Genomic DNA, 24,725 nt, shown 5'->3' on the forward strand with positions numbered 1-24,725 from the left:
AGTTAGATGGTAATTTTAAAGCTGTTTGTTGCAGGTTCGGGTTTTGGGCTTACTGCTTTCTAATAGTTCCGGTTTCTTTTCTCATGCTTGAAGCATTCTCAGGACATGTGGGTGCTGGGGCTAGCAGAAGGGGACAGAATTTTGTTGAGACCTTTAGGTGCCACCTCTGTATAAAAATAAAATATTGCAAATAAAAAAATACTAATATACAAAGTGATATTTGGAGGTGGGTGTCAGTTTCTTTGCTCCTTTTTGTTTTCATGTTCCCAGAAACATCACCACAGTTACTCAGCCTCAGAGTAGCACACAGTTTTATCTTATATGGGTGACAGGAACACTGGACTAAGTCTGGTAGTTTCCTCTCCTTTCCTGGACTCAACCGCTTTCAGCAATAGCCGAGAGAGGAAAATGCAGAGACTAGCAGCTTTACATTATCTACATGTTCTAGTGGGCAGGTAGGGGAGATCCTCAGATGACAAGATCTGTCCTCTTTAGGGCTCCTATGCACCAGCGGAGTAGTGTAAAACCAGCTGCACCACTTTAGAGAGGTGCAATCGTTGCATCTTCTGTGTGATGTCAAACTGAGAACTCCTAATGGTCCCGCACTTTACTATGTATCCTGTTTAAGTTGTCTCTTTTCTCCTGGTATTAGCCCTACAGGAGTCTGCTTTGTAAGGAATAGATGATCTATCTCATGGGATTGTTACAGATTGCACTGTTAAAGAATGGGAATAGTAGTGGGTTTGGGATGTTTATTTTGGTGCTCGTTATTTCTAGGGCGAAAGTGGAGAGGCCACTGATGATGAAATGGCAACTCGAAAGGCAAAAAGCTGTAAGGAATATCGTAATAGGAGTGGTTCGGATCCTCAAGATATTGATGAACACGAAGAACCAGGTAGATATATCACCTCAGTACTTAAAATTCCCTCAGGGTTTTGCTTAAAGTCTTCTTATACAGATATTTTTTATGGTGTTAAAAATACATTTTTACTGGGCCAGATGTAATTGTGCTGCAAACTTTGTTTTTCTCCGTAGATCAAAATATTATTATTAATGCTTCTCAATCTAACAACCTGCCGTCAAGAAGAGCACACTCTCTGACAGCATCTGGATCTCCTAATTTAGGAGCTACATCATCTTCACCAGCAAGACCAGTCTCCTCTCCTGTAATTTCTTCAAGCAAGAGTCAGACTAGGTAAGGACAGAATCAATGCTTTGACTTAAAAAGAAAAAAGTTACTATTTCTTAATTATCATCAAATGTGGTTTTCATGTCAAACTGATGAAATTCGACAAAAGCAATACCGGAAACATCATTAGCCGTTTGTTAGACATCTAAAACACATTGTAGAACACACATGACATTTTAGCTGAAATACCACGGTTTAGAGGGTGGCTTTGTAGCAAGTCCCTGAGCAGCATACTTCAGTTTGTCTGTTACAGAAGCAGACTGGAACGCTGTTCCAAAACTACACAAATATGGACTTTAACTCATTCTCCGGATCTTCTCCAAAACATAGTTATAGATGTCTTCTGTATAATGCAAATCACATAAATGTTATAGATGTGTGAACTGGAGTTCTGAGGTTTCTCAGCACAAGTCATTTCTGCCTGTGGGAGTGTTAACTTTGCTGACATTCCTGGTGCTGATTGCAGTACCATCCAGGGCTGCTGAAGGAACAGGTTTGAAATCTTTCTCTTACAGGCCTCTGCTCCTTGAACGTTCATCCTTTCTGTGTCACTTAGGCAGTGCAAAAGGTTGTGCTGCAGTTGTGCAGTGACATAGTGCACTATTGTATTAATCTTAGGAGTGGTAATGGTGCTGGGTGGTAGTAGTTGTAATAGAACAATAATGGTATGTCAGGAATGTGGATGGTACTTTATGACATACAAGAAGGTCTCAACAGGGGCCTTCCATTGTCTTTCAAGAGAATGAATACTGAGGTATGGTGATGAGTATGAACCTTGGGCTTTCCAGGGGAGCAATGGTAAATAATGGAATAGTTTACTACTGCTGGTAGAACATTATTTTTGAAGAGACATGTCTTGATTAATGGCTTGTGTTGTATATTTCTAAGGGAGTTTTCTTTTACACTTAAAACAGTTGGTTTGGCACTAGGTGTGAGTAGTAGAGCCGAGCTACCTGTGGACATCTGTAGTTGGCTGCTTCTCCTTTTAACATTGCTTTTTGAAACTCTTATTATGTTCTTTGCTTTTTATTCTTCACTGTCATTCACAAAGATGGGATGGTCATGCCAGACTGGATTTCTCTCTGTAAGATTTTTTCTTTTTTTTTTTTTTTAAGGATTGTAACAGCTTTCTTTTACATTAAACTGAAGGAATACAGCTTTACTACCTCTGGAAAATGCTTCTCTGTTTTTCAAATCTGCTTTTTGCTTTTATGCCAAAATAATTATTGTTCTCTAAATGAGATTAAAAGGCTCAAAAGAGAACTTGCATTCCCAGGGGAAGGACAGCTAATGTTCCTTTAAATCCTCTCAGTCCTGGGTTTCTGTACAGATCCCTGTGCAGCTTAGCACTATGGGCCTCCCCAAGGTTTTCCCTGGCAAAGTTGTCTGGAAACTCCACAGTGTCACTTGATAAAGCTCTCCCCAACTTGATATGACCCTTCTTGTTAGAATTTGCTCAGGGTACAGCTGAGAACAGAATTACATTTTATCAAATACCTTGACCCAGTTTTCATGAGCCGTAAGTAGACTTGGAGCATCGGAGAAAGTTCTATTCTTGGTATTTACCCTTCAGACCCTTGATAGGTCTGAACTGTGCTTGTCACTTTTCATGTGTGTGGAAACTTAACATGTGCCTCAACTGTGGTCAGTAAGTCTAAGCTACCAGTTCGATGGATCTCTGCTTTTTCTGCAAAGTCCTGTGATCATCCACCCTATACTGTTTATCAGTTCACTCCTGGGATCTCTTCCAGAGTAAACCAGCTGGTTGCCTCAAAGATGGAATTTAGGTTCAGTTCTGGGAATGTCTGCTCCAGAGACTTATGTAGTCAGATAGTATGGTTGGATATGGTTAGATAGAGAATTTATGCAGTCTCAAACCATCTACAATATACTGTCCTGTAGGACATATTCCCAGCAAAGACTGTGCCTTCAGACAATCCACCCACAGTCATGGCATGTCCTATTGCTTTGTGTTACATTAAATAAATGGCAGTCTGTCAGGGAATAACGTATGCCACAGCTTATTTCAAACACTTCAGAAAAATAAAAATGATGTCTTAGGGACAGGCAAGCACCATGGGGGACCAAACCAGACCTGAGCCAGTTGCTGAGCGGTGCAGAGCAATGTGAACTTGAGCCTTTCTGCCCCACTCAGAAAATGTGGCAGGATGGATGCCTTTAGCACTATAGCTATAACTGATGGAGGAGCAGACTGAGGCAGTGGTCTGTGGTAAGTGGTAAGCAGCTGTGGTAAGTGAAGACTGCAAGCAGCGTGATACGCTTCTTGGAAGCTGCAGCCCTTAACAGCAGTGGTACACGAGCAAAGTAAGTTTGGGAACCTCCACAGGCTGAATGCAGACGTCATTTGTTTCTTTTTGCTCCATTTGTTGTTAATTCTGCAATCTCATAAAAATTAAGTTATATACTTGATAAACACAACCAGTTTTATCAGTAGCATCATAAATTAAGATGAAGTGTCCATTTTCCAAAGTAACAAAAAGTTGGAATGACCTAGATGATGAAACAACCTGGGAAATACAGGATCCACTGGAAGTGCTTGTACACATTTGTATGGCTCTGCACAGATTAGAGCCAACAGTGCTTATTGATTCAGATTAGCATCTGGATTTAGACTGAAACATTGACAAGGCTTTGTAGTTGTAGGCGCTGTTAGACAGGAGCTGGTTGTGCATGTTAGTTGAGTGCGTGATCCCTCACAGAACGCAGAACTTAGGAGAGCGGGAAGCAGAGGGTCCCACCGAGTTGCACAGAAGCCTTTGCAGCACAGAAAACTGAGGTGGTAACAAGTAATTGTTAGCTGCGGTATAGCAGCTAGAAGAAGAGCAAGAGAGATTTCTAGTTCTTTTTCTCTTTCTCTTGCCATATAATACCTGCGTTAAGTTTACCTGACCAGTAAATTAGATCATCTCCTCTAATTGCAAAGTGCTAAATAAAATAAAATTTTGTAAAGTGACAAAATAATTCTAATGTACTGATAACAATTTAAGAAGAGGAGGACCTGGCTATCTTTATTGTATGTTTTCAATAATAGTTATTCCTATAGGTATCGAACGAAAACTAGTATTTTTACATATATAACTCACAACCTTGATATTCCAGACATACTTACAGATAATTCACATTGAGAATAAATCCTTGTACAGTCCAGATGTCCAGATAATTTCCAAACACAGGTAGCCTTCAGCTGTCTTCTGTCAATCTTTCAAGGCAGATGTGCATCAGGCAAATTGCCAAGTTCTTTAGAAATGTAGTGCTGCCTGTTTAGGTGGAGGAAGCAGGGTAAAGGGTGGTAACAGCACTGGGAAACAGATAGGAAGATACAGAAAATTAGAGATGGGGGCTTTTTTGATGAGAGAGTAAACTGCCACTCTCCTTAGCTGTATACAGGTATAATCCAGACTGCTACTAATTACGGTTTTGGTTGTGGTGGTAGTGGGGTTTTCTTAGGGTTTTTGGTTTTGTTTGGGTTTTTTTTTAACAACCTGTATTACTCCTTAGTGATCACATCTGGTGAAATACTGAGCATTATGATCTGCTGCTGGTCTCCCATTTGGTACCCTACAGTTCCAATCTGTTTTCTGTAGTCAAGAGGCTTTCCTCATCATGATTTATTTTTCTTGTCTGATAAAAATGTTAGGAATTATCTTAGTCAAAAAGTTATATGCGGTATGTCAGTACTTGCCATAGCGATGTCAAACACATTGGATATTATCAGCTAAAGCAGATGGTATTTAAAATGCTTTTAAATCACATTCTGTTTTCAATTGCGTGCATCCGTCCCCAGGCCAGGAGTGATCAGGAATCTGATGTAGCATATTTATTTTAAAAGTCACCTGCTTGCAGCAGATGACTGTAAAGGTCTTTAGGAACACTGGACAACAAGCTGGCCCTGTTTTTTCATCACAGCTGTTGGAACTGTTTGTACTGAACCTGATGGCAGGATTCTTAGATTAATAGAGCTGTAGATTTGAACGTTATAGAGCAATAAAGTCTGACACACAGTCACCTAGTTTGATATTTTGAAACAGATACAGTAACTTCTGCAGTTAGTTATGGTTTAAACTAGGCAGTTCTTGATATTTGTGCTGACTGCTTAGATCCCTCTCTTCAGGATGCTGGTGCTGGCAGATCCCATTCCTGTGGCTGTGTTCATTGGTGTTTAGGCCCAGGAAGTGGCTCAAGAGCTCAAGGCATCATTGTGAATTAGTACATGACATTCACCAAGGACTTTTTCATACTGCTCAAGGGATAGTTCATTTTGGGGCCTAACTACACTTACTAGGGTAAATGCTGTAGTGGCCTGAAGATTTTGGGATGATGCTTTTGGAAATGTAATGGTTCTGCTTCAAAAACTTTGTTCAGCTGCACAACTTAGGTTAACAATTGCAGTTGTAAAGAAGTTGGTTGGGCTTGGTATTACTCAAGTCAGCTAAAATAAGGAGCACCAAACAGCTAGTTGTTTCTGTGATCATTTTCTGCCTTTGCTCTCAAGAAATTCCAGTCTGCATTCCTTCCTTCAGCCCACAAAGCTGAAAGGAGGAAATCATTAGAATCTCATTTCTAGAAGGAAATGCCCTCCAGAGGCTACTGCCCAAGCCTAAAAGAAGAGGAGGACTGTAGGCTGACCTGTCTTTGAGGTGTCTGATTGTAATCCCAGCTGTTCTTGGGAAGCATCTGGGAAACCCACGGGCTGGAAAACAGTGAGGGTTGAGTGCCAGGAAAGGGGAGGCATTACGCTTCTGAAAATCTGCACTTTTAATGCTCCCAGGTATAAGAAACCCCAGGTGCATAAGGAAAATACTTGTTTTTCTTGCATATCCAGTCAGAATATTACTATTTTATTTTGACAGCACAGAGCTTTAAAGGAATTTTACATACATTTTATTTTTCCCTTAGCAAATCTTCAATGAACCTCCTAGAGAGCCTGTGCTACAAGAATACTGTCATTGTTTTCTTTGAAGGGAAAACGAGAATGCTTTCATTTGTGCCATTTGCATCAGGCCCTTTTGCACGTGGAAGAGTTTTAAATAGCATACATATACATTAATTCTGGCAGTCTCCAGTTGTCTTGAGGGAAAAGAATAGCTGCTATAAAACAAGAAGGTACAAACTGTCCTTATGCATCTTCTGAGATACTGCTTTATTTTCCTCTTCCCAATATTGTTAATAAATGCATTAAGGAGAGCACAAATGAAGTTAATGCAGTAATGCATAATATTTCAATATTTTAATAAGAGATTTAACGTAACCAAACTATAGCAGTCTCTTTCTGATTTAGCACATGGAGCAGCAGCAGCTGGCATGGCCGCGTTAAAGGAGGAATGAAGGGGTTTCAGAACTTCATGGTGTCTGATAGTAACATGACTTTTGTGGAATTTGTAGAGCTCTTCAAATCTTTCAGGTAAAATATATTTTTATTCTGTACTGATCTCATTCATCAAAGTTTATAAAAGAGCAAAACCTGAACTTTTCAAATATTTTCGCAGTGTCCGTAGCCGCAAGGATCTCAAAGACCTTTTTGACGTCTATGCTGTGCCTTGCAATCGATCCGGTTTAGAGCCTGCTCCACTTTACACCAATTTGAAGATTGATGAAAATAGTAGTGGATTCCAGCCTGATTTAGGTTTGTTAAAGAGGGAAATACGGCTGTTAGACTGCTGAGCATCTTCCGTTGTTTACCTTACGAAAAAGTCTCAGTCAGTCTCATAAAGAACTATCAATTGTAAGCAGAGGATTGCTGCTTTACTTCCAGTAATACCTAGTTAACAGGATATAAGACGGGTTCTTTGTTCAGAAATGAAGGGGAGGAAAAGTATTCCTGCTTTACATTAGCCAGATATATTTGTAACGGTACAGCAGAGGCATAAAACTTGTTGCTGAGCGGCTGGGCCCACGACAGCAATCTGTATCTGGTTGCTGGAGCTCTGAAAGGGCTAAAATGCTGAGCAAATGTAAGGAGGAGAAATGAGGGGGCTGTGCCCTGTGTCTCATCTGGTTGTTTCTTTTCTGTCTGGTTTCTTAGTAGATCTGCTTTATGTGGGACAAGGGGGAAGGAAACCTCTGTCCCCCTTTACATTCCCCAGTTACCATAATCTTAAGTCTGGAGCTTTGTCTACATTTAAAGAACACAATCCTTCTGCCAAGCAGCCTGCAGGGAGGGTACAGTACAATTGGCATATGGGTCTGGAAGAAGATAAACAGTGATTGCACAGGAAGAATATGGGGTTGCACAGCAAAGGGCAGGCTTTGAGGCTCTATGTGGTGCTGAGAGAAAACAAGAAGGTCTGGGTGACAGTGTTCACATGGCTGTGAATCCGTGTTAAAGGTTCCGGGATTTTGTTTATAGTAATTGAACACTTACAGTCCAATCCCACTGTTTTCATACATGCTTAATACTCTTTCTTCTATTAGTGAGTAGAAACAAGATGGTTTTGTTCTAATTTACTATGTCAGTGCTAAAATATTCAGTTAGATATTCATGTGTATTATATATTACATTATGTTCTACACAGTATATATAATAGACATAATTATATAACTTGTATTTATATTTCCTTTTTTTTTTTTCTTCTAAGATTTGTTGACCAGGAATGTTTCAGATCTTGGGTTGTTCATTAAGAGCAGGCAGCAGCTATCAGACAACCAGAGGCAAATATCTGATGCTATTGCTGCTGCCAGTATCGTAACCAATGGTACTGGAGTTGAAAGCACATCACTGGGAATATTTGGAGTGGGAATCCAGCAGCTAAACGACTTCCTAGTGAATTGCCAAGGAGAACACTGCACCTATGATGAAATCCTCAGTATTATCCAGGTCTGTAATGCAAACATCTTGCAATTCCTTTTACTTGAACTCTTGTTACTTCTGTTTTCCTCACTAGTGCTGTCTGCCTGGTAGTCAGAATAGCATATCTGTGTGGATATCTCCTTTCACGCTGATGTCACTACAGTTTACTTGAATTTAAAACTTCATACTGTCTTTATTCTGGGCTATAAAGTTGTGCAGATGTCCATAAATATGTCCATAAAAAGAAAAAAGAAATCATGCAAATAAACAGTTTTATTGGCTGTGTGTGCTTTATCCAGAAATGGATGTCACCGCTTGGGAAAAGTATTCCTGACAGTGCGTTGTTTTCTCCTTGTCTGTGACCACCTATGATAGAGCTTAACCCTAATTTGGAGTTTAAACAAAACACCATTTCCACATATTTTTATTTTATTATAAAAAAAATTTCAGAGCAAACATGGACATTTTATTCCCTTATGTACAATGGCTGAAGTGATTAGAAAGTGTGTAGAAAATTCTGAATTCCTCCAAACATGAATAATTAATATACTCCAGACTTAAGCCCTCACTTAGCAGTTAACAAAAGACTAAAACCTGTGTATTTCAACAATCAGCATGTAATATAAAACTGCATAGTTCAAAAGACAGAAATTCTAAACCAACATCAAGTTAGCATACCACAAGTCTCTTTAATTTGAGATAGTGGTGTGGTGTGTTTAAGCACAATAGATAGAAGAAGGATGCCTAATTATAGATGCTTTGTAATTTCAGGTGAAGTGCTACTCTGCTTTGAATGGTAGGCTGGATTAGATGACTTCCCAGCATCCTTCCCAACCTGAATGATTCTATTATGAGTTTAGTTTGCTTGCTTATTGATTGGTAAAACAAGCATGAGCATACTGAAGGGACCTAGTAACTTTATCCACAAAAAAACCCTGGGTTTACATACAAACTAGTTAGTTCAGTAAGCAGACCACACTGTGAAAATACGAAAAAGCTGTATTTCTAAGAATTGTTATTGTATATCTCTTAAATCTCTTTCTCTTTGTAGAAATTTGAACCCAGTGTGAGTATGTGCCAGCAGGGGCTGCTATCTTTTGAAGGATTTGCAAGGTAATTACTTATGTGTTAATCATTATCCTAATATATATATGATAACGTCAGTGACTGATGTTTGTATGACAGTCACAAAAGATTCAGTGCACTATAACATTTCCTCACATCTTCTCACCTCTAGATTTTTGATGGATAAAGACAATTTTGCCTCCAAAAACGATGAGTCACAGGAGAATGCTGAGGACTTGCACTTTCCACTGTCATATTACTACATAGAATCTTCACACAATACTTACCTTACAGGCCATCAGCTTAAGGGGGAGTCCTCAGTAGAGCTCTACAGCCAGGTATGCAGGATTGGATCATTGTGTAGTTTTCAACATGAACTTGTTTGTTTAACTGGCAAGTCACAGAAACATGACCTTTTTGCTTTGAAAATCTAAATGTCCTAAACCCCTGCTTGCAAAATGTTGGAAAACATGATGTGTGGGAAAGCTGTCTTTAAGCACAGTTGTGCTCAAATGCCTTTTCTAAGGCAAAAAAAATGGTTTAGTTTGAGATTCATAGCATGTAGACACCAGTTGGTCTGACCCAACCTACTAAAATTAGACTTTCCCACAGGAAAGACTGATCTAATATTTTAGTTCATTCAGATGTCAAAAACACTACTCAAATACTGTACATTGCACTGCAAAGACAAATTTCAAATGGAACAATAACTTCTAAAAACATTACTTCTAGGAATATTCTAGAGTTTTTTAGACTGCCTGTTTGGTGGTGAACAGGAAAAGAACAATTTCTCCCTGGGGCTTTTGCTTCTGTGTGTATTTGTGTGTGTGTATATATATATATTTATAGTTGTGTGTCTGTGTATTTACCAAATTCTAGAGAAAGCATCAAACTTCCTGTGAGTAGTGTTTTCATTACTCTTGATGTTAATGACTCACCATTGAGAAGGGCTCATCTGGTGTCCCATGTGCTGCTTCTCTTGGAGTTATAAGACAGAGGAATGAGGCTGTGTCAGGAAAGCCCAAATAACATGATTGCATTGAATAAAGCAGTTGCAAAGGAGGTTCCTGTAGTAGCACTGCACGGAGTGATGTATTGGTAATGGGTGGGAAGTGAGATAGAGCTCAGCTGGCTCCAAAACTTGCACGATGCAGAAAAGCTTCTTCTTGTCCCTCAAGCAGTTGTTGCCAGAAGAGAAAGGGCACCTTGTTCTGGCTTTCACAGAAGCGGTGGTGTGCCCGTTACGGACACAACTGTCTGAAATCAAATTACTCAGGTTTTGAGTAGGACAAGTAATTTTTTCTTTATTCATGAATGTTTTTGCTGGAAATTCGTTTGTTTGTTGAGATCTTTGTTTTCAGTAAAAATATTTAATTGTAATACAGATAACTCTTTCAATGATAGGCATGCTAAATATTGATAGCAATAACAAGCTGGGCTGCCAGCAGATGGGTTAGCTTATCTTCCCCTTCATCCTTCCTCTTTGCTTTCTTCAGTGGTTTTCTGGCAAGTAGGGCTTTCCAAAATAAATGAATAAATAAAAGGTGGATGGATGGCTGTAAATTAGCTTAATATCATTCAATAAGATGGCCCGGCACATATCCTTTCTAACTATCCTCATGGAAGTTATTCGTAAGACATTATTTTCAGACCTTCATCTATTCAACACCACCAACAAAACAAACAGGCAAATAAACTGAGATGCCATACCTGTAAGCTGTCATGGTAGCAACCTGGAATAAATTGCCATGTTGCTTTATAGCTGCATATAGGTAGAAATATGGAAACGTTTCTCTGTCAGAACATTAAGCCATACATTAAGAACCACTTTCTGCAGATTCTGTGTCCTGTAAGACGCCATGAATTTCAAAGCTTTATGGTACTTCTCACAAGAACATAAATGCTTCCTTAATTTTCCCACTCTTTCCCAACCTAGGGAATTCAGTTAGCTGGGAACTATTGCTTCTGTGGGCTGTGTTTACTCCACAGAGACAGCTCTTTCCAGCGCTTTTCCTGAATCATTGAACTTTCATTTAGCTCTGCAATGTCTGTCTTCTGCTTTGATGGAATGAGACTGTGGCTTATATGTGCTTATACTGTTCAATTGCATTTTAGGTTCTTTTACAAGGCTGCAGAAGTGTAGAATTAGACTGCTGGGATGGCGATGATGGGATGCCTATAATTTATCATGGACACACTCTTACTACTAAGATCTCTTTTAAGGTATGATGGTAGTTGCACATAGAAACAAAAAAAAAAAAAAAGAGAAGAAAATCAGTAACAATTTCTCTAATGAAGGAAAAAATTCACTTACTAGAAAATCCCATCCTAATGGGCTAAATCCTAATAGAATATGGACTACATCAGACATGAACTCCTCAATTGTAAACATTATGCTTTTCAAATTAGTTTTTGTAGCACATGTGCTGTAATTTTCTTTGTTGTCAACGTAACTAACATAAGTAGCTGTTACCAGTTCTGTGGTAACCAGTTTCTAGGTTGATCTGTAGGAGCTTGTTTTGAAAGCAAATTGTGGATTCTTTCTTCTTTTAGAGAGGAAAATGGATGCCGCCTTTGCTCCCCTTTCAACTAACAGTAAGTTAACTAAATGCTGCAAAATAATCACATTCTTTTCTCACAGGAGGTAGTCGAAGCTATTGATCGCAATGCATTTATCACCTCTGACATGCCAATTATCATATCAATAGAAAACCACTGTTCATTGCCTCAGCAACGCAAGATGGCTGAAATTTTCAAGGTAGGCCATAAATTGTGATAAATTATTCTAAACACACGCATTGGGATTTTTCCATAATACATCACATGTTCTTAATATTTCAGAACGTATTTGGAGATAAGCTGGTAACAAAGTTTTTATTTGAGAGTGACTTTTCTGATGATCCCATGCTTCCTTCACCTGGTCAACTGAAAAGAAAAATTCTGCTTAAAAACAAGAAGCTGAAAGCCCATCAAACACCAGTGGATATATTGAAACAAAAGGTAAAGTCCTTCCTTAATAGCAAGCAGTGAAACCTAACTTTTTATAGAAATATTTCATGTGTGAAGTTTTTGCCATTCTAGTATGTATGCTTATACCTATATGAGGATTTTTTTGTTTTCTAAAAATTAGGGCTGCGTTTCTGGTAGTCTCAATTTAACAATGTTTATGGTTAGTCAGCAGTTAGATTGAATCCTTAAAAACTAATTGCTTTTACTCAAAATGTAAACACAATTGAATTAGAATTCAATTTTTATATCAGAATAAGTAAATAACACTGATGGTACCAGTATATGGACATTCTCCATCTTTTAAAAAAGTTTTAAACAGTTTCCAAAATAGCATGCCTCAGACTGGAAAAAGGGAGTCTTGCTCTGAATAATGTGCAAAGTGGACGTTTTCCTATAATTAATTAGGTTTCATGTCTTACTGGGTTTTTTTAATTACCAGTACAATTTTTCGTTATATTCATACCCTTAATATGGTATTTTAGTTTGATCTTAATAATTTTACTTACTTCTCATTGTATATGTTCAGTGCTTTCATATACATAAAATAAGATGCAAACAGTGATGAAAACTCTTTTGCTTTTTAAAAATAGTTATCAATAATATTCTAAGTGGTTCTGTTGCTGTAGGCTCACCAGCTGGCACATATGCAAGCACAGGCTAGCAATGGTGCTAGCAACCCCACGCCTACCAATGAAGAGGAAGAAGATGAAGAGGATGAATATGACTATGACTATGAATCTCTTTCTGATGGTAACAATATTTATTTATTTATTTATTACTGTGCTTTTGTTAGAACTGTAGCAGTAAGGCATGTAAATATTCTAGTTGAGGAATGATGTAGAATGTAGCAATGTTCATCTCACCTTGTGAGATGAAGGTGTATGAAATGTCCTTGGTGGCACTTTGGTGCGGTAGCCTATAATACTGTGAAAATAATTTCACTGAAGACTTGAGTATGACTTTAACCCCAACCATTAGATGTTTTAACTGTGCAGTGTATGCTAAACTGTAGTCTTTATAAATTATATTATTTATATTATGCAAAAATGATTGTGTTTGTAGTGTACTTTATATACATTCCCCGGTATTGTCTTTTGTAGGGAGTTCAGACACCTGAAAGCTTAAGGTTTACAACAGGCTTATCCCTTGCATTGGCATGACTGCCATTAAATTGATCTGAGATACAGATGCTCCAAAGTCCTCCTTGGTTACTGTCTCGTCCCAGAGACCCCTGAAGGACCTATTTTAGTTACACTTTCAGTATCGGCTGTTTACTTCATGTGTAAAGGCAGAGAAGCCACTGAGTCCCTGGCTTGTTCAATAAAGGTGGCTTTATTAAAGCTTTAGCTGCTCAGTGAAAAAATGGCAAAGTGTGCCTTACTGGCTTGCCTTGTAAGTTCATGTGCTGTCTACGCTTCAGCTATCCTAGCCTTCAAGAACTGGCAGTTTAGCATAAATCCACCGTTAGGAGCAGTTTAAAGATTGGATATGATGATTGGCATGCCAGAGGTGGTGATAAATACTGCAGTTACAACTTCCACTGCTTCCTTAGCTCTCTGGTTCAGTCAGACACGTTTGATTCAACTCCAGATGAAGGACAGCTTCACTGAGGCAGCTGAGATGAAGTCATGCATCTTTTGCTTGTCTTGCTGTGGAGCTGGTAGATTCTGGTAGAGCAAACAGCTGGAGTCAGAAACATTTGATCCTTTCAAGTTCTGTTGAAGGACATTACTCAAAACCACCATGCATGGATTGAACAAGTCAGATGCATCTAAATGGGTTACTTGTTATTTTTAATTGGTAATTTTCAGAGAACATATAAAAGTAGATCACAGTGCATTTACCCAATAAGACCACAGCAACGGTACAAGTGATACCAAGCTCTTTGGGTAGTTAAATGCTGCACTATTGTTAAACTTCATGAATGAGTCATAAAACTGACCAAGGGGACAAGAAAGTTACAGGTGTGCTTCAGTGTAGCTTAAATACTGCTTATATGATTCTAAGCTCAACAATGGCAGTATCAGTTTGGGAGATCATGGAATTACTGAAACTTTTCAGAAATCCTCAGGCTGGTTTGCAGCGACAGCCAAAAGACGGGGATCATCAGGTACACTACTGAAAACAAAACATCCTTTTGCTTCTATATAAAACCTTATGTGCCACAACTTGAGTTCAGTGTCCAGTTATTGCCTCCAGATCTCAAGAAGGATATGGTGGAGTTAAGAAAGTTTGGAGAGAAGGGCAACTAAAAAAAGGGAGTGTGACAGTGGCCTTGCATGAGTCTGAAAAGGCTGGAATTCTCTGGCTGGTAGAAAAAAGGACTGAGGGGTGAATTTGAAGCAAGTTTACTAAATTATGAAGTGGCGGATAAGGGGAGTACAGAGCTGTTACTCATTAGACCTAGGAGGTGCTCAGTAAAGCAAGTGGAAGATCAGTCTAAAACAGGTAAAATATTTCTTCGGTGCAACCGGTAGTAAACGTCTGGAATTTGCTGCCATGGGAAATTGCAGAGGCAAACATCAAATTCACGGACAGGTTCATAAGCAAATGTTACAGGTAGAAATGTACTGTCCAACGTTCCTGATACTCAGCAGTTGTGAATGTTGAGGTGGTACTAGGGAAGTGGACCATGGCTGGTGGCTGGATGCTCTCTAAACACCATCTCCTATTGCCACTGTCAGAAAGAGAATGGCAAGCTGGATGGACCATCAGTCTGACACAGCTGGGCGTGTTCTCCTAGGTAAACAGTAACGTACTTCACTCACTGAACCTTTAAGTCTAATGGGTACCTGTTTAAGTTCTAGGTACCATGTTCAGAGAAGACATAAGGCTCGAGCATACCCTGCAGCACAGGACTTCTTTCCAGTTGGTCTCTTATTTACATTTCTTGCTTCTGTGTTTAGTGATTTAAAAAATAGTTACAGAATTAATGAATGCAGTTCAACACCTGACGCTGCTTGTGGGATAGCAGTATTATTTATGCTAGTATGAAAATTTGATTTGGTGCTAGTCCTGCCTTCAGTTGAGTTTTGCTAGAAAGTTGGCCTAACTGGCTACCTGAGAATACTCATTGTGTGGAGCAAGGTGGAGACAGCGTAGATGTAAATTGCTGTGAAAAACTTAATTCTTTGTTAACAGACTTGCCAGGAAACTATTGCAAGCGAACTGCAGTAAGTGATGTTTGAGCAATGTTCTAGTTAAGAGAAAGTTTGAGAAATCTGAAGTCTAGCAAGAAACATTCACACCTTCCCATATATGAAGGAATCTGTGGCATGATTTACTGCTTTATTATAGTGATTATTCTTTGGGATCTTCAATTACGTTAATATTTTAGCAAAACTAATCTAAACAATGTTCTGTAAACTTTCTAAAAGATTTTCAGTTTTATTTTCCTTACTGATACATTAGGTTTGCGTAAGGCTAATAGTTTTACAACTGACACTTAATTTTCATTTCTCTGGCTGTAAATCTTAATTTCCTTTACTCTTATTCCCTCTCTGACTCTGTTTCCCTGTAGCTGATGTCCTTAATGCTTCTCCTGCTGCTAACAGCCAGGAAGGTAAAGGCCGTTTGGTTGAGCATTTTAACTGCATGAAATCAGCACTGCATCTCCAGCCTGTTAAAAGTGACAGTGTGAATATGTGGTTTCTACTTTGTGTTAAAAATGCAATCAGATATTCTTTCTATGGCATTGTTAACTGCTCAGGAACTGTTAAAAGGCTGCATGTGTGACACTGGTTATGCATAAAAAGAATATGGTCAAAGCATCAGGAATATCAGGAATGAAATAAAACCATTCCTTTTGTGACAGTTACAACATTTTTTTCCAGAAAGACTGAATTAGTAGGTGTAATATTCTCTGATAAATATGTAGCTGTGAAGAGGAGTTTCTATAGATGTAAAAAATACTTGTTCATGGTGAATGTAAGGAGAGGAAAACCAAACCTTTCTGTACAAAGACGTGTACGTGTTTGATGTGGTTAATTGTGTTTGGACTTGAGCAATTCTTTGTCGTTCGGGAATATCAGTTGTTTTCAGATAGCAAGCTTAATTCATTAGATGATTTTGTTTTAAGTGTCTTCTGAGCACAAAAGGATGGGCTTTAAAAGAAGTGCAGCGTATTAACCAAAGCCAAGCATTAAAATTTTAAATTAGAAAGTTACTACTAAAAGATAATGCTTTGACCAGTAAATGCATTATTTTGGCGTCTGGTTATTTGGATAAGATTCACAGCATTGTCCACAAATACTGTTAATTCAAATTCAATTTCCAGTTGAAATTGTTTGGCTTTATGTTTATTAAAATCCCATTAATTTTTAGATAACATTCTTGAAGATCGACCTGAGAATAAATTATCAAGTGATAAACTACAGTTTGAATATAATGAAGAGACTGCCAAACGAATAAAGAAGGCTGATTGTGCTACTTACAATAATAAAGGAAAGGTAGTTCTGCTTTTTCCCCCTTTCTTCTCAGCCACACTTTGATATATAACCAGCTTCAAAAGGATTCAAGACATCAGATGGCAAATGTGCTTTAATGAAGACAAATAGTAGAAAGCATGGAAACACGCCAGAGAAAATAGAACAGAGCAAATGCTCAACATGCTGTTCAAGAAGAGTCCTCAGAAGGCTGTTTTATATACAGGCTGAAAATTTTAACTGTGGTTGCGCTCAGTAAAGGACTCCATTGAAACTAGATCCAGAAGTTTATTTAGATATCCAGTTCCCATTAACATCTATGGAACTGAAGATTACTTCTGAATCTTCAGCATCTTTATATATCAAATGCCACACTATGATACCAGATAGACACATTACCTTTTATTAAATCATCTGACAGCTGAACCAGTGTATTGCTGTTTAGTAAATCGTACTTTCTTCTGAACACAGATGTGTTTTGTCTAAATGTTTGTAGAACTGACTCTGATTAAGGCCTTTTCAGGCTACAGCAATATCAGTAACGGTATTGATGCATAAACCTGCACACAGAGATGCGTTAGGCGAAGACAGTGAAACCATATAGGAAGAATGAGATAAAGGATTTTAAGGACATGAGTAAAATATGCAAGAGTACTTTAACAGTCAGTAATTTTATTATTATATGCTCTTGGAATTGTCACTTAGGTTTACGACATGGAGCTGGGTGAAGAATTCTATCTTCCGCAAAACAAGAAGGAAAGCAGACAGATAGCCCCAGAGCTATCGGATCTTGTCATTTACTGTCAAGCTGTGAAGTTCCCTGGTAAGTACACTGCCCTGGTTTATTGCTTTAAGCTCTCTAATTCTTGGAGACATTGTGTTTATGTTTTGAAATAGTACAAACGTTTTTAAATGGAAGTAGTTGAGGAGCCTTTTTCTTAATGATTTGGTAGTCTACATAATAGTAGCTGGCTGAGAAGTAGTATTCATAAATTATGTGAAGACATATTGTTTGTCATGCTAAAATGTTTACAAAAGTGAAATTTGCCAGTCTTCACAGCTCAGACAACTGCTTCATTGCCAAATGCCAGAGACAGAAAGCTTTACCTTAAGAGCTCTGAGTTTCCATGTAAGGACCTACTGAATTAGGAAAGGAAAATACTCTGAAAACCTTGCAGGAAGAGCTTGTCACATTTCTTTACGTGACCTCAGTTTAGTGTTTCACTTTTGCCTACAGCTGCATCTTCTGTTCTTTCTTTAGGGGATGGGAGGGGAGGCATTTGTGGGGGTAAAGCAGCCTTTTCCTGGGGTGGGTGAGGACAGCTGATTGCACACTGGCACTTCTTATGGAAGGGGTTAAGGAAATAGGAGGGTCGTCTTTTGTACAGTAGGAAGAATAATGTTTGCAGAGGAAAAGGAGAAGGAGTAGCTGAAGAGGACATCACTGATAGTTTCTTGTTCAGTACTGAAACATGAGGTTGAGTATGTTTTGGCTCATACTGTGTACATAAATACTTTTAAATTGAGAATTTATTGTTTATTGATGTGTTTAATGTTTTGAATGAAAAAATCTGCTTTCTAATGGAATGCTTGTCTGTGGAAAAGTTAGCAATTCTGCCAAATCATGGCCTTATACAAATAGAACTATAATCAGATTAGAGAAGATAACCAAACATAAAATAGTGTCAAATAGGCAAGGCAAACATGCTGATAAATGGAGACACATTCTTTTATAATCTTCTGTAACTTTTAAGAATTGTAGGTGTCACTTGTAAAAATAAAAACTTATTAAAATTCAAATCTGATACCCTTTTAAATGAAACTTGCAATGAGATATCTTCCAAATAAAAGATTTTCTTTTAAAGAATTATATTCAAGATGAAACAGATAGTTTAAGTTGTTCCAAGCGTTTTGACACACAAAGAAGTTCTGATGTCTAAGAAAACTTTAAAATATTTCAGGTTTTTAGTGTAATTTCAGATATAAAAGAAATACCCGCTTTCCTTATTGGATTTCTTCCTCTTGCTTTAAAGGGGGCATGAATAGAAAATTAAGAAAATTAGTTCTTTTCACAGATGAACACAGGAAGCTGTAGAAGTTAGTTTTCCGTCAAACTTTGTCTCCTTTGAGACAAACTGCCTTCTCTGCAAGATATGGAGACTTCCATGGCCACCACGCTACTGATTGGTACTGCTCAGCTGGAGGGCACAGACATGGTGCACTGCTACACCCCAATGTTGTCCATTAATAATGAGAACAAGACTGTGTAGCTCTGTGACTGGGTTCTTAACCAAATGCAGTTTTGGGAAATCAGAAAAGGGAAGAGTTTTGGAAATAGGGAGGGCAGAATTCATGTCAGTGGCTGATCAGTGCTGTAAATACTTTATTTCTCCTGTCTTTGTATATTTCTGTTCTGTTTACAGTTGCCTTTGTCCCCGAAACAAACAAGTTAATCACTGATTTGTGACTACAAAAAAGAAAATGTTCACTTATCCTAGCCTACTGAATAACACAGACTTCCCTAAGTGCTCCCTGGTCAAAACAGAATTTATCATGTGGAGAAAATAACATTTCTTGTTTATAAAATCTCTGATAACAAGGAACTCACCACGGCTCTTGTTGTTTCAGTGGTTTGTGACCCTTACAGCCCTTGCTTAACTTCAATTTCAGCCTGTTGGATAGCATCATACCATTGTCTAAAAGGGTGAAGTTCTGTTATGTTGGGTCACCCAAGATGAGGGCAGTGAAGCATACCTGAGCACAGTACTGCTATAATCCACTGGCATATGGCTCACTGCCTTGGTGCTGAGGATCCTTACACGAGTCGAGAAAGCTAAGCACATAAAAACAGGATCTGCACAATTGAGTGCAGAGAGCCAGTAGTCACCTGAGCTAACCAGCATGAAATTCAGTCACCATCTCCATTGTATCAGACTCTCTGTCCCTATGGTATCACTTTTCAAGAAATTAAAGGGAACATAAAAAAGGGCACACTACATAGAAAAGCACCGTAAATTATTTTTCAAGGTCTGCAGCCCCACAGACTGTTGGTCTGAAACATGTGGTGAGAAGGTGACAAACGCAGTTTAACCTGTTATTTTAGTATGATTAGAACAAAAAGGGCAGGGAAGTTGGCTCTCCTCTGGATTAAAAATCTAAAAGCCGTAAAGCAGTGTGGCTATATCTAACAGGAGAGTCAGACACTAAATTCTGTAACTCAAAGGATACAGCATACGGGTTACAGGGAAAGAAAAAAGATGTGCGCTGTCATTATGGTAGTACGATAGATAGATAGGGTCTGTGTGTGTTATGGTGGGATCTAAGCTGGTCCTACTTTGACCACAGATGAATTCCATGTCCTTGCTTTGTGAACCTATGAATAGGTGACGCTATGTTTGGGAGTCAGGTTTGAATTGGAGCTGGTCCCTTGGAGGAGGCCTGGCACATGCCAAGCATGGCCATGGCAAAGACCTAAAGAAAGCTCTCAGCTGCAGCTTAGCCTGTGGCCGTCACAGGCTTCAGTTAACCTAGTTCGGGTTTTGCATTGCACACTCCGGTGATTTATGAAGTTAGTCTGCTTCCTTAGTGACTGTCCCCACAACAGGGTTTTGAAACCTGGATCTCGCTTGCCAAGTCCATTTGATCCATTGAGAACTGGGATTAAACATGCTGGAAGCACCCAGTGCATAACTCCTCATTCTTTAGTCAGTTCATATTCCTTGATCTCAGTTTCTGCCACCTTCTGTGGTTTATGTGTATGCTTTGGCCCAACGAGGTGGTATGTCTCCAACACTAAAAACATTTATGTATACCCTGAATTTTACTAACCCAAGCAGTTCCACTGAAACTATCAGCATAATTTTACTAAGTACATGTAGGCATGCCTTAAAGATTGAGAGCTGAAAATTTACAGCTGTGGACAGAGTTCAGTAGAAGAGAGTCCAATGTATCCTCTGTATGATTTACATTTGTAGTTGAAGTATTGGTATTAAATCCAAAACTGTCTTTAAGCAGGTGTGAACTGATGTGAGTTCACGAGGACTGTTTTATGAGTCACAGTTAGGCAAAGAGCAGTACGCTTGCTTTGTTGTATTTTATATCAGAAGTACATCTGGGGTCTCGGAGAGCATCCCACACCTCGCTGCTGTGGGTCTCAGAATAACTGTGAAGCATTTTGACTGACTTTAATTTTGGTCTGCCATGTGCTCTCTCCAAGTCAACAGAAGGAAACTGACCATTGGGGGTATTAAGGCTGTTTCCTTCACTGGGATTTAGGTCATGATTTTAATGATTGTTTTGCTAAGATGCGTGTTTGAATAATAGCAATACTAGAGCTTTCCAGCTCCACTTCTAGTACATACTGGCTTAATGGATTTTGCACACCTACCAGATTTCCCACCATTGAAGTACAAATTCTAAACAGAAGAAGATAACTGAAAACATATTGAAGTTTAACTGTTTAAACAACAGCATTTGGGCTTTTTCCTTGACATTTTGTCTTTAAATCATATTCTTGCATTTATTTAATTATGTAGGTATCCTATACTAGATTAATTCCATTATGTTCGCTACTGTACAGTTTTATTGCTTCTCTAGAAAGGAATTTAAAAAAAAATATTCTAAGGATTAATACATTGGGACTGTTAAGAATACGTTGGGACTGTTACTGCAGGTTTTTTTAGTATTAATTTAGGACCATTTGGTAATTTGAGACAGAGCCACTACCTTCCTTCAAGCCAAAAAGTGGAGGAAAGCTCCAGATAACAGTTATATATCACAGATAACTATATTTTGTATTGCTTCATACAAGTTTTTATATACATTACATATATAAAAATACTTCATATATAAAGTTGTATATAACTTTACATATAAACATAACTTTTTATACGCACACATGTGTGTATAAAGACATGTATGTATGTAAAGGTGTCAAAATTAAATTTTGGAGAAAAACACACTGCTTGTCCCGTGTACTATGTAATAGGAGTATTCATGCCTTCAAAAATAATGTAAAATATTATGGAAAATGTTATGCCCTCTTCGTCATGTTTTTTGGCTCATTTACATTACGTTTATGGGAACAGGCTTGTCAACTCTAAACCCATCTGGCTCTAGCAGAGGAAAAGAAAGAAAAAGCAGGAAGTCCATCTTTGGCAACAACCCTGGCAGGCTGAGCCCTGGGGAGTCAGCTGCTCTTGCCAAAGCATCTGGAAAAGGTAAAGTTCGCATCTTCTTTCACCAGTCACATGGACTGACTCTGTAATCCAACACATGTACCAGACCAAGTTGTTAAAGATCAAATACTTTACAGTGTGTAAGCTGTTGAACTTGGGAGTGGTTTTTTGTTAGTGCAGCAGCTATTACAGTAACACTAATATAACTGAAGTGTTGACTGTGGAATGTTGAAATAGGATTACTTGGTTTGGAATATGATGACCCTAATTCATAAGTGATTCAAAACTAACATACATTTTAAGTGATATATCTTAAACTTTGTGTTTTAAAAGGTATGAATGAATATTTTCAAAGTACAAATAGAAGGCAGAACTGTTGGGCTGGATCCAGAAAAGGATTTTTAGTGTCTGAAGTAGGACTTCATTGCCTAAAATTCAGTCAAGTACAAATGTGTAATTGCATACACTCCCGTATTCCACCTTGGAAGTATATAGACTCCACAGGTGATTCAGTTTGTGTACCTGGACAATGATGTAATGAAATACAAAGGAAGTACAGAAAAGGTTCTGAGGATGAGATCCAGATACCCTGCCTTTCAGGTGAATGACATAAACAGAGCTGTACCCTTTCTCGTACACTTTTTCTGGTCAAGGAATGTTGCATTGCTTTCAGCCCAAGGGCAGGGCTGCAGCAGACAGGTTAGATTCCCTTCTAGAAGCCAGTGTCCTAAAAATGAAGAAGTCTAGTGCCTAATTCTAAAGGATATGAGTATTTTTCTGGCTTTGTCCCCTAACTCTTATGGCCTCTGTAGACTGCCAGTTTGGGGACTTAGCAGGCGGGTTTCAATCTTGCCTCCCTTCCTCATGTAAAATGTCTAAATGAGAAGAATGGAATTTTATTCAGGCAAATTCCAATCAAGTATTTATTTATGAAAATGGTTGTTAGCACATCTAATCATGGTATCATTTCAATACCTAAACATTACGTTTCTTCTCATGGATTGTTCTTACTGCGTAAAAAGGAGTGTGGCACTTACACTGAGGATCGCCTTTTTCTACCGTGACCAAAGTATGCACATATACTTCACTAGAAAACATTGAATTTTTGGAGTTTCTGGATCTGCAGCTGTAACTTGGGGGTACTGTTTATTTTCAAGGTCCTTTTGATGTGATGCGGCAGACCTGGGAAGAGCCTTCCTCTCCTTACAACTCTCCAGCTTCTCTCAGTGCTATCATAAGGACACCCAAGTGCTATCATATCTCCTCCCTGAACGAGAACGCTGCCAAGCGGCTGTGCAGGCGGTACTCACAGAAGCTGATCCAGCACACCACCTGTCAGCTCCTGAGGACCTACCCCGCTGCCACGCGCATAGACTCCTCAAATCCCCATCCACTCATCTTCTGGCTCCATGGCGTACAGCTTGTGGCTCTTAACTACCAAACAGATGGTATGGATACACAAGTGCACATTTTAATATGTTTTAAGTGTGAAGTAAGTCCTTAAACTGTGAATTTGGCCTTGATGTTTGCTTTTACCTATCACAAGGGGATGTACCTGTCTGTGCACCCCAGCAGAAGCAGGCTCATACTATGACCATCTGATCTTTCAGGGTAGTGACCCCAGAGTTCAGGAGCTATTATGTCAATGCAGCAAATCTCCTGATAGCACGGAAGTGCCTGGACAGCAAAACCTTCCATTTTTATTTTTATTTTATTGCTGAAGGTTGTTTGGTTTTTTTTTTTTCCCCAGTCAAGCAGCAGTTTTCCCTTTCTGATAATTTCAAGTGTAAAAACAGTATTGAACTTTTTTTTCACTGAAGTTGCTGCCTCACGTGCTAGTTTAATGTTGATCAAAACATTTTGGGGCCATTTTCTAGCCTATCTTGTGTTCTTTCACCTTTTCAATGGGGGAGCCATTAGGTCATCTACAAAGCTACATAGTCAATGCTTTTTCATTCTGCAGTTCACGGCAAATACCTAGAAACTTCTCGGACAACAGGTGCAGGCAAGCCCTACAGCTGGATAAAGATAATGGGAAGGGATAGAAATGAATGAACTGTTCTTACAGTTTTGTATGATTAAACATTGGATAAATTGGATAAATTATAGCTGTCTCTGAATCCAAGAATGAATTGATAGTACATGACTAAAAAAAAACCCCAACCAACCAACCAACCAAACAAACAAAAAAACAACTTAAAACCTATCTTCATCTTCACTGTTACATCTTCCCCTTGTACCATTGTTCTTTGTCAATTTTGGCTGCCTTACTTTCACAGATCTTCCTCTGCACCTTAACGCAGCGATGTTTGAGGCCAACGGCGGCTGTGGATATGTTTTGAAACCTCCTGTTCTGTGGGATAAAAATTGCTCAATGTACCAGCAGTTCTGTCCGTTAGAAAGAGATCTTGATAATAAGGAGCCAGCTATATATTCTTTAACAGTAAGTACGTGAAGAGGGAATCTCATACAGCCAAACAGACAGAAGTAGACAATGTTTTAACTACAGTCTGTAACCAGCATTACAATTACGCTTCTGTATGAAAAGATGGAACCTTTAATTGTTGCTTGTACTTCTGGAGGTCAGCATAAGTAACAGAAACGAGAGGGGGAAGGAGCAAAGAATTGCCTTTATTTTATTTTATTGACTGCTTTGTATTCATAGTTACTTTCACGTTTCCTTCACAGTAGTTGTTGATCTCCAGTCCTGAAAGCATTTTCCCTGGGACTACACAACTGTGTAAAATTATACGTGTGCCTGGATGTTTCACGCATTTGTGAAGACTTGAGAAGCTACACAAAAAGCCATTATGAAAAGCTGTACTGAATCTTCAAAAAATACTTTTTTACCATTATAAAAGATACATAATTGATGGATTTATGGCCCCCAAAAATGTATTCTAAGCAGCTAGTCCTTTCCAGGAAATGTTTCAGAAAAGTGAGATTTATAAGAACCAAAATTGTCCCAGCTGTGGTAACTGCACACCTAGTTCTTGTGTTGTGTATGCCAAAGCAAGCCAGAGGTCAGGGCCATCATCCCAGACTAATGATCT

At 38.7% G+C, this 24,725-nt stretch overlaps 1 protein-coding gene across 3 annotated transcripts in view; it reads left to right on the top strand.

Annotated features, from left to right (window-relative positions):
- Positions 1-24,725, top strand: part of PLCE1 (phospholipase C epsilon 1) — a 163,799-nt gene that overhangs the window by 126,232 nt on the left and 12,842 nt on the right. For all 3 annotated transcript variants that reach the window (XM_056351898.1, XM_056351897.1, XM_056351899.1), the window contains 16 exons: positions 778-895; positions 1,036-1,195; positions 6,489-6,611; positions 6,697-6,833; positions 7,786-8,024; positions 9,049-9,110; positions 9,235-9,400; positions 11,178-11,285; positions 11,704-11,820; positions 11,904-12,062; positions 12,698-12,821; positions 16,395-16,519; positions 17,201-17,318; positions 21,583-21,714; positions 22,830-23,120; positions 23,952-24,115. In XM_056351898.1, the coding sequence (XP_056207873.1) occupies positions 778-895; positions 1,036-1,195; positions 6,489-6,611; positions 6,697-6,833; positions 7,786-8,024; positions 9,049-9,110; positions 9,235-9,400; positions 11,178-11,285; positions 11,704-11,820; positions 11,904-12,062; positions 12,698-12,821; positions 16,395-16,519; positions 17,201-17,318; positions 21,583-21,714; positions 22,830-23,120; positions 23,952-24,115 (2,343 nt within the window). The remainder of the gene's footprint in view (positions 1-777; positions 896-1,035; positions 1,196-6,488; positions 6,612-6,696; positions 6,834-7,785; positions 8,025-9,048; positions 9,111-9,234; positions 9,401-11,177; positions 11,286-11,703; positions 11,821-11,903; positions 12,063-12,697; positions 12,822-16,394; positions 16,520-17,200; positions 17,319-21,582; positions 21,715-22,829; positions 23,121-23,951; positions 24,116-24,725) is intronic.

The sequence above is a fragment of the Falco biarmicus genome, chromosome 9 (genome assembly GCF_023638135.1).
Source record: "Falco biarmicus isolate bFalBia1 chromosome 9, bFalBia1.pri, whole genome shotgun sequence".
NCBI lineage: Eukaryota > Metazoa > Chordata > Aves > Falconiformes > Falconidae > Falco > Falco biarmicus.